The 13,458-nt window shown below is 42.3% G+C and overlaps 1 protein-coding gene across 5 annotated transcripts in view; it reads right to left on the bottom strand.

The window, feature by feature from the left end:
* top3b (DNA topoisomerase III beta) overlaps positions 1-13,458 on the bottom strand; it is a 136,938-nt gene that overhangs the window by 96,673 nt on the left and 26,807 nt on the right. For 3 of the 5 annotated variants that reach the window (XM_061277746.1, XM_061277750.1, XM_061277747.1), the window contains exon 2: positions 12,405-12,536. The exons of 1 other annotated variant lie outside the window; for it this stretch is intronic. In XM_061277746.1, coding sequence (XP_061133730.1) covers positions 12,405-12,536 — 132 coding nt within the window. Of the gene's footprint in view, positions 1-12,404; positions 12,539-13,458 lie in introns of those variants that run through there. One more of the 5 variants, XM_061277749.1, reaches the window with a different exon arrangement.

The raw sequence follows: 13,458 nt of genomic DNA, 5'->3' as shown, positions 1-13,458 counted from the left end.
CAACAGACGTGAGCCATTTGTCGCAGTTCAGCGTGATTGCAAGATATGCTGTTGGTGACACACTGCGCGAAGAAAGTCTTGCTGTTCTGCCATTAAAAGGGTCCACAAGAGGTGAGGATTTATTCAAGTCTTTCATGGAGTTTGCTCAAGAAAAAAAGTCTACCTATGGATAAACTTCTCTCAGTGTGTACTGATGGTGCTCCGTGTATGGTGGGGAAAAACAAAGGATTTGTGGCGCTTCTCCGTGAACATGAAAATAGACCCATCCTAAGTTTCCACTGCATTATACACCAGGAGGCACTTCGTGCTCAGATGTGTGACAGGCAGTTTGGCAAAGTGATGTCGCTGGTCATTCGTGTGATCAACTTTATTGTTGCCCGAGCCTTAAATGATCACCAGTTTAAAACACTGCTGGATGAAGTTGCAAATAACTATCCTGGTCTGCTTTTGCACAGCAATGTGCGTTGGTTGTCAAGAGGGAAGGTGCTTCGCCGTTTTGCGGCTTGCCTGAACGAAATCCGGACTTTCCTTGAAATGAAAGGCGTCGGGCATCCTGAGCTAGCCGACACCGAGTGGCTCCTCAAGTTTTACTATCTCGTAGATCTGACTGAACATCTGAACCAGCTCAACATGAAAATGCAAGGCATTGGAAATACAGTGTTATCCCTTCAACAAGCTGTATTTGCTTTTGAAAACAAGCTGGAGCTTTACATCACGGATCTTGAAACAGGTCGTTTACTACATTTTGAAAAACTGAGCCAATTTAAAGATGCATGCACAGCAAGTGAGCCCATTCAAAACCTTGCTCTCCACCAGCTAGCTGGCTGCACATCCAGTCTCCTACAGTGCTTCAAAGCACGCTTTGGAGAATTTCGTGAGCACACCCGTCTTTTTAAGTTCATCACCCATCCAAACGAGTGTTCACTGAACACAGCCGACCTGAATTACATCCCTGGTGTCTCCGTCAGAGATTTTGATGCAGAAGTGGCTGACCTGAAGGCCTCAGACATGTGGGTGAATAAGTTCAAGTCACTGAATGAAGATTTGGAAAGAATCACACGACAGAAAGCGGAGTTGGCGAGCAAGCACATGTGGACAGAAATGAAAAAACTCCAACCCGAAGACCAGCTGATTCTCAAAACTTGGAACGCGCTTCCTGTCACATACCACACACTGCAGCGTGTGAGTATTGCTGTATTGACCATGTTTGGATCTACGTATGCATGTGAGCAGTCATTCTCACATCTTAAAAACATCAAGTCCAACCTACGATCACGTTTAACGGATGAAAGCCTCAACGCTTGCATGAAGCTTAACCTCACCAAGTACCAACCCGACTACAAAGACATCAGCAATGCATGCAGCACCAGAAGTCGCATTAATGGTGAGTGTTATAACATTATTTAAAAGAATAAATTCAGAGGCTTATTATACTGACATTTAGTTAAATTCACTTTTAAAATATATTACCGTTTTTTTCCATGTATAATGCGCAAAATTTAACTAATTTATTGTCCTAAAATCTGGGGTGCGCATTATACATGGGTACCAAAAAAAAAAAATGTTTTTTTTTTTTGTTTTTAAGAAAATCATGGTACAACAATTTTTGAAGAAAATCCTGTCACGGATGGTTCTTTACAACGTCACTTTCCTCTCTTTTCATTTTAACCTAACTGATCGCGGTGGTGCCTTTCTGGGCAGTCGGAGAAATCAACGCCAACAAAAGTCAAGTTTATTTATTTAAAAAAAAATACACCCAGCCTAGTTAAGAAATCACCAGAAAGATCACAATGACAATTGTGAATAATAAATAAATAATTATTATATATATTATATATATTATTAATATAATAAATAATTGTGGAACATCACTCAAATATTGGTGATCCCGTTTAGAGTCTCACATATTTCTTCGCTATCGAGTTTGCTACTGCATGCGCAGTGATACTGACCGGCAGAATAACATCCGGTTGTTCCCAAAGATGATTTTTTTTCTGAAATAATTTTACGTTTACGGACTTAAGTAACCCGGCCGGGTCATACCAAAGACTATAAAAATGGGACCCATTGCCTCCCCGCTTGACACTCAGCATTAAGGGTTGGAATTGGGGGGTTAGATCACCAAATGATTCCCGAGCGCGGCGCCGCTGCTGCTCACTGCTCCTCTCTCCCCCAGGGGATGGATCAAAATCACACGGGGATGGGTCAAATGCAGAGGACAAATTTCACCACACCCAGATGCGTGTGTGACAATCATTGGGACTTTAAAATTTTTTTTTTTAAAATGAGTGCGTATTATACATGGGTACAGGCTTTTTTCCAGCATCAACATGCCATTTTTAGGGTGCGTATTATCCATGGGGGTGCATTATACATGGAAAAAAACTGTACTTTATTTGATTTTTTCTCTCTATTTTTCATGTTTTGAATATGTTCAAGATAAAGATATCAAAGCATGTGAAGTGATCAACTATACTAAAAATAACATGTGAAGTGGTCAACTATACTTGTAAGTGATGTGTTAATGATCAAGTAAACATTTGTGAAAAAAAAACATAAGTCGCTCCTGAGTATAAGTCAACCCCCCCCCCACCCAAACTATGAAGAAAAACGCGACTTATAGTTCGAAAATTACGGTACTTCACTTAATATATAGTTAGCATGCTGGTAGTGTGCTGGAAAAACGCCGGCTGCCAGATGTGAGGGACGGCAGGAATTCGAATGTCGCACATCGGCGGATGTGACGCATATTTTGGGCGGTAAAAATATTAAAAACGTTTAATTTTAATGTTACAAGTTTACCATAATCTTCAAATTCAGAATTATATTTTAAAATGAACAAAGTATAATAAAATTTATTTTTTATAAAATACTCATTATTTTCCAAAGTCACAGGGAGCCACAACAGAAGGATGAAAGAGCCACATGTGGCTCCGGAGCCATGGGTTGCCGACCTAAGATGTAGGCCGACAGGAAATGGACTTCGTTATGTTATGTGAATTGTTTTGTGTTCATATTCTTCTATTTTGCTGCTACAAGTATGTTATTTTGAAGGTAGCCCAAAGACGCTTCAAGACCACTCAACATCTGAAGCAACATCAACCAACATCTGAACCAACCACTCAACATCAGGTGATTAAGGCGTGTACACGATGAAATCTTTGGCCAACCAGCCAGTTGTCACTGTGTAACAATAAAGGCACCATGCATGCACAGAGATGCTACTTTATCTAGACACGGATATATGTAGTGTTGCCAATACTTTGTGAGTGAAAAACTAAGGAATTACCGTTTTTTTCCGTGTATAGTGCGCAAAATTTAACGAATTTATTGTCCTAAAATCTGGGGTGCGCATTATACATGGGTACAAAAATGTTTTAAATTTTTTAAAAAAACATTTTTTTTTTTTTTTTTTTTTTTAGAAAACAAAACCAACAACAGGACTGACCGACAAAGTCGTGGAACAAAAAGACAGGGTGACATTACCAAAGACAGGAACAGAAAGCAAACAGACATCATGACAGTAACACATGCAATGATCCAACGGTGAGCGAGGGGCAGACAGGACTTAAATACAAAACACGTTACATCGATTGAGGTGACACAGGAAGAGAGGGGCGACGCGAACAGAAACTATGGCAACCTAGACACAGCAAAACTGGGGACGAGACATGACAAATCTCCCCCGAAATAAAACTTGTAATCACCTTTCTTCTTGTTTGTTGTCAATCGCGCATCGCATTCAGCCATCCTGTCCCAACACACTTAGTCAAAAAAATCCATAATTGACGACACATCGTTTGATGCGATGGTGCAATCCTTGATGGTGTGTTATTGTCAAATATTGTTTGTTTTTTAATCTCCATCGCGGACCGGACGTCATGCGGAAGCAGTATGACTGTGCATGCGCGAAAGCAGTATGACTGCGCATGCGCACTATGGGTCAGCTGCGCAGAACGGATGCGCAAGACACGTCAGCTATTTACTAATTAGCAAGAGTTCGGTTTAATTAGCAGTTTCATCAGAATGGATAAGAGAGCAAGTTATACTGTAGCCTTTCGAAAGAAAGTCATTGAAGTGGCAGAAGAATTAGGCAATAGGGCAGCTGCGCGCCAATTTGACGTCAATGAGTCAAACATAAGACTCTGGAGGAAGAAAAAAAAATCAATTTGATACAGCGAAGGCTTCAGCAATATAGTCCTCTTCTCTTCTTGACTGACAATGAACGTGATAGTTTAATACAATCAGCAAATAAGAAAATGCGTATTACAGGTCGGTCATATTTTATTTCACAACACTTTGCCTTGTTCCTTTCGTCTCTGCTGTTCACTTCAAACACGCTCCATACGAGCGCAATGCTCTCGTATCAGACAAGGCTTGCTCAATCACCTGGTCGTTTGCTGTCTGTCACAATGTACCCTACACAAATCCGAAACATTTGTTGCGGCTCCGAGTCACGACGAGGGGCAAGTTTTGGTTTCCAAGGGTGTTTTTATTCCTCTTCAACGTCTCTCCCATACAGAGCCGCCTTTTTCACGTCCGCACGCCTCTTTCCCGTGCGCGCACGGAGCGCGGTGGTGCGTTTACGGGCAGTCGGAGAAATCAGCGCCAACAAAAAAAATTACCGTTTTTTTCCGTGTATAGTGCGCCCCCATGTATAGTACGCACCCCTAAAAATGGCATGCTGATGCTGGAAAAAAGCTTGTACCCATGTATAATACGCACCGAATTTTTATGAATTTTTTTAAAAAAAAAATTTTTTTTTTTTTTTTTTTTTTTTTTTTAAGTCCCAATGATCGTCACACACGCAGGGAGGCAATGGGTCCCATTTTTATAGTCTTTGGTATAGTCTTAACTAGGCTGGATGTAATTTTTTTTGTTGGCGTTGATTTCTCCGACTGCCCGTAAACGCACCACCGCGCTCCGTGCGCATGGAGCGTGTTTGAAGTGAACAGCAGAGAAGAAAGGAACAAGGCAAAGTGTTGTGAAATAAAATATTACCTGTAATACGGATTTAGGTAGAGAACTCTCGCTCTTTATATAGCTGACGTGTCTTGCTCATCCGTTCTGCGCATCTGTAATGGCGGCCTCCGTATGATATCCGGTTTCCGTGTGTGCGAGAGCGAGAGAGAGCGAGAGAGAGAGCGTGCGAGAGAACGCTCAACCGTAGCGCGCCGCCGACCGCCCAACTGCACCGGGCTGGCCGATTATTGTGACAGAGCCGTCGCTGAAATTTAGAAGATATTTTTAAAGTCCTGATGTACTTTCTAAAATTTAAGTGGACCTCAGTGCGCACTGCGCAGGGAGCTTAATTTGGTGCGGTCGCGCAACCGCAGCGCGCCGGGCGCTCACTGTCGCATTGCTTAAAGAGCGCCTTTGTGTTTTAGGATGAACAGCAGAGACCAAAGGAACAAGGCAAAGTGTTGTGAAATAAAATATTACCTGTAATACGCATTTTGTTATTTGCTGATTGAAACTGCTAATTAAACTGTGAATTGAAACTAATAGGAAGAAAACAACTCTCGCTCTTTATATAGCTGACGTGTCTTGCGCATCCGTTCTGTGCATTTTATTTCACAACACTTTGCCTTTCTTCTCTGCTGTTCACTTCAAACACGCTCCATGCGACCGCAATGCTCTCGTATCAGACGCTTGCTCGATCACCTGCTCGTTTGCTGTCCCGTGCGCGCACGAAGCGCGGTGGTGCGTTTACGGGCAGTCGGAGAAATCAACGCCAACAAAAAAATTACATCCAGCCTAGTTAAGACCATACCAAAGACTATAAAAATGGGACCCATTGCCTCCCTGCGTGTGTGACGATTATTGGGACTTAAAAAAAAAAAAAAAAAAAAAAAAATTAAAAAAAAAAAAAATTTTTTTTTTTTTTTTTTTGTACCCATGTATAATGCGCACCCCGGATTTTAGGACAATAAATTAGTAAAATTTTGCGCACTATACATGGAAAAAAACGGTACATCCAGCCTAGTTAAGACCATACCAAAGACTTTAAAAATGGGACCCATTGCCTCGCTGCGTGTGTGACGATCATTGGGACTTAAAAGAAAAATAAAAATAAAAAATAACAATTTCATAAAAAAAATTTCATAAAAATTGGGTGCGTATTATACATGGGTACAGGCTTTTTTCCAGCATCAGCATGCCATTTTTAGGGTGCGTATTATACATGGGGGCGCACTATACACGGAAAAAAACGGTAAATGCCAGAAGGAAATGTCTATGTGTGGGTACTGAAAATTAATCCTCAACATTCAGAAACATGAAATGTGGATAAGGCAAATGAAGAGGAGCGGTTCGTTCGGATAGATGGAATTACAATGGATTTCGATTACCTGAATGCATTTAGAATCGATGAGGATTTGCTCGCCGTTATTGGTGTGTATGACCTGATTGTATTATTGCCATCATGATGGGCAGTTTATGCATGAAAACGATAAAAAACATAACATTGTGTCATACTACTGTTTTATAGAAGCTGTTTGAAATGGCTTTAATAAAACAAAAGTGGTTTTATGTGAAATTTTGTCATGTGTTTTATTTAAGGTTGCGCTTTTCCCCACACTGTATAGTGTTGGCATGAACAGTCAGTGTTATTCAAAACACTCAATAGTGTCATTATTACTGCACTGACATTTGGTGGCTACAACACACCATGGGAATTGAACATTTAACACTTTAGCAAATGGTAGTTTAACACTGGTTAGGGCAGGGGTGTCAAAACCTTTTGCAAGGCGGGCCAGGTTTAAAAAAAACAAAAAAGTAGGGGTGTAACGATACATCGATACACATCGATTAATCGATATAATGCTCTACGATTTATTGGCATCGATGCTAAAGGTAAACATCGATTTATATCGCCGTGTTTGACCTCGGACATTAGACGCGACTTTATTTTGAAATCCAGTTCATTGTTGCTTGCTTCCTCTCTCCGGGAGCAGTGCGCCCGGCGTTGTTGTGTTGTGAGCAGAGCAGGCACGTAAAAGGGGAGGCGACAACTAGTACGCGGCTCCTGGGCTGGTGCTATGGCTAGTGTCCAAAGAGACGAGGAAATTTGCTCCCCTTTAGGCTTCAAGTCATTTGTTTGGAAGCACTATGGATTCCAAAGAAAAGATGGCTCAACGGACAAGACACGTGTAGTTTGTAAATCCTGCCACGCGGTGATTAAATATTCAGGGAGCACAAATCTCGCCGCACATTTAAAGAAAAAACACGACATCAAAGTTCAGTGTTAAAGTAAGCAATTTGTATACTACAATACTCTTGTAATTTCCTAAATAAAGAGTTTGCAGTACCTTGTTGATTTTGCGTATGAATTGTTATAAATCAGGATATTGTTCTATATTTCTTATTAAAAAAAAAAAAAATCGATCGTAGAGCACTATATCGCGATATATCGTGAATGAATCGCAGCAGGCTTTAAGATATCGGCAAATATCGTATCGTAGTTCTTTATATCGATATTATATCGTATCGTGACAAAACCCGCGATTTACACCCCTACAAAAAAGTGAAAGGGCCCGGGGGCCAATAGTTTTTTTCGGACATTAGCAAGACACATCAGCTATATAAAGAGCGAGAGTTCAGTTCTCTACCTAAATGCGTATTACAGGTAATATTTTATTTAACACTTTGCCTTGCTCCTTTCTTCTCTGCTGTTCACTTCAAACACGCTCCATACGAACACTTGCTCTATCACCTGCTCGTTTGCTGTCACAATGTACCCTACACAAATCCGAAACATTTCTTCGCTATCGAGTTTGCTAGCGCATGCGCAGTGATACTGACCGGCAGAATAACATCCGGTTGTTCCCAAAGATGATCTTTTTCCTGAAATAATTTTACGTTTATGGACTTAAGTAAGAGTCAGAATTTGGGTGCGTATTATACATGGGTACAGGCTTTTTTCCAGGATCGACATGCCATTTTTAGGGTGCGTATTATGCACGGGGGCGCATTATGCATGGAAAAACACGGTAAAATCATTTCATGCAAATACACACTTTCATAAAACACATTTCATTGTCACAATTGTCTTTATTTTTCAAATGAGCAAATGGTAGTTTAACACTGGTTAGGGCAGGGGTGTCAAAACTTTTTGCAAGGAGGGCCAGATTTTAAAAAAAAAAAAGTGAAGGGGCCCGGGGGCCGATAGTTTTTTTCGGACATTTTTAACTAAAATAATTTCATGCAAATACACACTTTCATAAAACACACTTCATTGTCACAATTGTCTTTATTTTTCAAATGATAAAATAACCCAATACAAGCCACCCAGGCAGCGGTGAAAAGCACAAATTCTGCCTTTCATTCATATCTGAAGAGTCAGATAACATTGAACAAACTGTATGAAATACCTTAAATTTACATGAGTTTAAAATTATTTTTGCCTCATGAACATTTTAAACAAGAGTTATAAGTCATGCACATTTGTCTGTTATTATTAAACCTTAGAACAAGTGAATTTTGCTCTTGTCATTTACATCTTTCAGAAAGTAATAGTTTGTGTCATGTCTACAGGTTCATAAGTAATATTTAGTTTTGACTCGCAGCCCCACATGAAGAATCGCTGTTGTAATGCCAGTTCAGTTTGGAGCTGCTTCACTTCCCTTGCCTATAGCTGTTAATCTATTTTAATCATTTTTAGTTAGTGTTTTATTTATTTAATTTTACTTAATTTCTAGTTTTAATTATGTGGTGACCCTAATAATCCGCTGTACGGGGAGGAAATATTGTCTTTTAAAAAGGCAAGCCTCAAAAACTGAAAGCATATTTGTATGGAGTTTTGACAAAATTGAAGATAATTGGCTATGAAATACCAAAGATGGGTTTGGTGATGAATCTAGCTAACTTCGATCAGGAAAATGTAAAGGGATGTGATATATACTTGATGAAAATACTGCTGGTAGCCGCAAAAAAAGCCATAAAACAGTATGGTTTAAAACTGATGCACCAACAAAGAAGCAATGGCTGGGATTAGTAGAAGAAATATTTTATATGGAAAAATATCTAAAAGATCTAAAATATTGAGGGTTAAGGAAGGGAAATTTAAATCAACATGTAAAAAATTGAATGACACCATACCTTTGGGGACGCAAAAGTAGATCATGTTCAAAATCAATTACAATTAAACACATTCAATGGAAGTCACATGCTACCATGAAGTTATTATACCATTACAAAATGATGATGTTTTGTATTCCTTTGTGGTGACAAAATGAAAACATGAACCAGGATTGGCTGGAGTCATACTAGCATGTGTGTCTCCTCAGTGAGTCGTGGAGGGGTTTGCGTGTGTCCTAATGATCCTAGGAGCCAAGTTGTCTAGGGCTTTATGCCCCTGGCAGGGTCACCCATGGCAAAAGGGTCCTAGATGAAGGGCCAGAAAAAAGCACGGCTCACAAGAACCCCTTATGATGACTACAATAAATGGATTTCATATTTCCTCGCCCGGACACGGGTCACCGGGGGCCTCCTCTCGAGCAAGGCCTGGAGTTGGGGCTCGAAGGTGAGCGTCTGGTGGCTGGGCCTTTGCCCATGGGCACAGCCCGAAAAGAAAACGTGGGTCCCCCTTCCCATGGGCTCACCACCTGTGGGAGCAGCAAAGGGGTCGGGTGCAAAGTGAGCTGGGTGGCAGCCAAAGGCGGTCTGATCCCCGGCTGCAGAAGCTGGCTCTTGGGACATGGAATGTCACCTCTCTGGCTGGAATAGAGCCCGAGCTGGTGTGCGAGGCAGAAAAGTTCAGACAAGACAAAGTTGGAGTTGCCTCCAAACACAGTTTGGGTTCTGGTACAAGTCCTCTTGAGAGGGGCTGGACTCTCTTTCACTCTGGAGTTGTCCACGGTGAGAGGCGTCGAGCAGGTGTGGGTATACTTATTGCCCCCGGCTGGGCGACTGCACATTGGGAAGGGCGTGATTGGGAGGAATGGCCCCCCTGATCTGAATCCGAGCGGTGTTCTATTATTGGACTTCTGTGCTCGACAGGGATTGTCCATAATGAACACCATGTTCAAGCATAAGGGTGTCCATATGTGCACTTGGCACCAGGACACCCTAGGCCGCAGTTTGATGATTGTCAAACTGACTATTTGTAGTCGTGTCATCGGATTTGCGGGCGGATGTTTTGGACACTCAGGTGAAGAGAGGGGCGGAGCTGTCAACAGATCATGGCTCCAATGAGGGAGGAAGATGCTGGTCCGACCTGGCAGACCCAAACGTATTGTGAGGTTCTGCTGGGAACGTCTAGAATCCCCTGTTGGAAAGAGCTTTTCCCACATCCAGGAGGAGGCGGGGGACATTGAGTCCAAGAGGACCCTGTTCCGTGCCTCCATTGTTGACGCAGCCGACCTGAGCTAGGGCCGTGAGGTAGTCGGTGCTTATCGTGGCGGCAACCCCCGAAGCCGATGGTGGACACCGGCAGTAAGGGATGCCGTCAAGCTAAGGAAGGAGTCCTATTGGGCCGTTTTGGCCTGTGGGATTCCGGAGGCAGCCGACAGGCCAAGCCGAATGCGGCTTTGACGATTGCTGAGGCAAAAACCCGGGCATGGGAGGAGTTTTGTGAGGCCATGGAAAATGACTTCCGGACGACTTAGAGGAAATTCTGCTCCACCGTCCGGCGTCTCAGGAGGGGGAAGCAGTACGCTGTCAACACTGTTTACAGTTAAGATGGCGTGCTGCTGAGCTCGACTCAGGACGTCGTGAGTCGGTGGGGAGAATACTTCAAAGACTTCCTCAATTCCACCGACAAGCCTTCCATTCCGGAAGCAATCTTTGGGGTCGAAGTCACTGAAGTAGTTAAAAAACTCCTCAGAGGCAAGGATGAGGATGAGATCCGCCCGGAGTTCTTAAAGGCTCTGGATGTTGTGGGGCTGTCCTGGCTGACACGCCTCTACAGCCTCTACAGCATTGTGTGGACATCGGGGACGGTGCTTCTGGATTGGCAGACTTCGAACCAGCTCAGTGGCTTAGTGGTAGAGTGTCCGCCCTGAGACTGGAAGGCTGTGGGTTCAAACCCTGGCCGGGTCATACCAAAGACTATAAGAATGGGACCCATTGCCTCCCGGCAACACTTAGCATTAAGGGTTGGAATTGGGGGGTTAGATCACCAAATGATTCCCGAGCGCGGCACCGCTGCTTCTCACTGCTCCCCTCTCCCCCAGGGCATGGATAAAAATCACACGGGGATGGGTTAAATGCAGAGGACAGATTGCACCACACCCAGATGTGTGTGTGACGATCATTGGGACTTTAACTTTAACTTAGGTGGTGGTTCACCTTTTAAGAAGGGGGACTGGAGGGTGCGTTCCAACTACAGAGGAATCACACTCCTCAGCCTCTCTGGTAAGGTCTATTCAGGGGTGCTGGAAGAAGGGTCGGTCGGGAGGTCGACCCTCGGATTCAGGAGGAGCAGTGTGGTTTTCGTCCTGGCCGTGGAACAGTGGACCAGCTCTATACGCTCAGCAGGATCCTCGAGGGGGCATGGGAGTTTGCTCAACCAGTCCACATGTGTTTTGTGGACTTGGAGAAAGTGTCCCTCGGGATGTTCTGTGGAGGGTGCTTCGGGAGTACGGGCTGGCGATCCAACTGATAAGGGCGGTTCGGTCCCTGTACCATCAATGCCAGAGTTTGGTCCGCATTTCCGGCAGCAAGATACAAAAGTAACACTATGCTACCAATACAACACAAATGTATTTGAAACAAGTACCGTAATTTTCGGACTATAGATCGTGTTTTTTTTCATAGTTCGGGTGGGGGGGCGACTTATACTCAGGAGCGACTTATATAGTTTTTTTTTCACAAATTTTTACTTGATCATTAACACATCACTTACTTACAAGTATAGTTGACCACTTCACATGTTATTTTTAGTATAGTTGATCACTTCACCTGCTTTGATATCTTTATCTTGATTTGGAGTGACACAAATGGGTTGATAACGTTTATGTGATAGTTATTTAAAATATAGTTTATATATCGTTGTATGGGCCTGTGGAATAATTTGAACTGCGGCGCGGCACACGGCATTGTTGACAAAGGACGATCGATGGATTTAATGAATTGGAGTGATACAGATGGTTTTATCAACGTGTTATTTATGTAATAGTTTTTTTTAAATAATGTTACGTCAGGCCCATTCTCAGCTCCTCGTTTGTGTTTGTCACGTTACCATACCGTATCGTTTAGCCTGTTGTTGCTCGTTCATGTCTGTTCTTGGTGTTGGATTTTGTCGAATAAATTGCCCCCCAAAATGAGATTTATACTCCGGAGCGACTTATAGTCCGAAAATTACGGTAGGTATTTACACTATTAAAACATTTAAAGATTAAATGGGCATCAAATAAAACAAATTTATATAAGAATTAAAATGATAGAATGCAAATAATACCCACCAATGAAATCCAGACTCATCACGTGCCCACAAACAGAAGTCATCTTATAATGTACAGATTGGCCCTGGAAGATTCCAGTGAATTCATGCACAAAACATGATGCATTGAGCCCCTTCCGACTCGAACAATTTCCTAAACATAAAAAAGGAGAAAAAACAGGCATTTCTGTATTGATCAAGAATGCATGACCTTATGATGATTACCATGGATAATTTATGTGGTTGCATCTACAAACCGGGTTTCAGAAAGAACATAAAAAGCATCAAGGAAATCAAATTGTTGGACAGGATAAATCCAAGTAGATGTTTCAAAAACTTGATCAAAACAATGTCAAAAATGGCAATTAGTAAGCACTGTAAGCAATGACAAAACAAGAAATTTGATATTGGCGGGTAGCACATCCAAAAGGCAGAGAAGTTAAATAATTACCCTTTTTTTCCGTGTATAGTGCGCCCCCATGTATAGTACGCACCCTAAAAATGGCATGCTGATGCTGGAAAAAAGCTTGTACCCATGTATAATACGCACCCAATTTTTATGAATTTTTTTTAAAAAAAAATTTAATTTTTATTTTTTTTAAAGTCCCAAAGATCGTCACACACGCAGGGAGGCAATGGGTCCCATTTTTATAGTCTTTGGTATGGTCTTAACTAGGCTGGATGTCATTTTTTTTGTTGGCGTTGATTTCTCCGACTGCCCCTAAACGCACCACCGCGCTCCGTGCGGCTCTGTATGGGAGAGACGTTGAAGAGGAATAAAAACACCCTTGGAAACCAAAACTTGCCCCTCGTCGTGACTCGGAGCCGCAACAAATGTTTCGGATTTGTGTAGGGTACATTGTGACAGACGGCAAACTAGCAGGTGCTCGAGCGAGCGTCTGATACAAGAGCATTGCGGTCGTATGGAGCGTGTTTGAAATGAACAGCAGAGACGAAAGGAACAAGGCAAAGTGTTGTGAAATAAAATATTACCTGTAATACGCATTTTGTTATTTGCTGATTGAAACTGCTAATTAAACTGTGAATTGAAACTAATAGGTGGAGAACTGAACTCT

This window comes from Syngnathus typhle, linkage group LG5, assembly GCF_033458585.1.
Source record: "Syngnathus typhle isolate RoL2023-S1 ecotype Sweden linkage group LG5, RoL_Styp_1.0, whole genome shotgun sequence".
Taxonomy (NCBI): Eukaryota; Metazoa; Chordata; class Actinopteri; order Syngnathiformes; family Syngnathidae; genus Syngnathus; species Syngnathus typhle.
The sequence above is the reverse complement of the archived record's forward strand: the minus strand, read 5'-3'. Positions and strand labels throughout refer to the sequence as shown.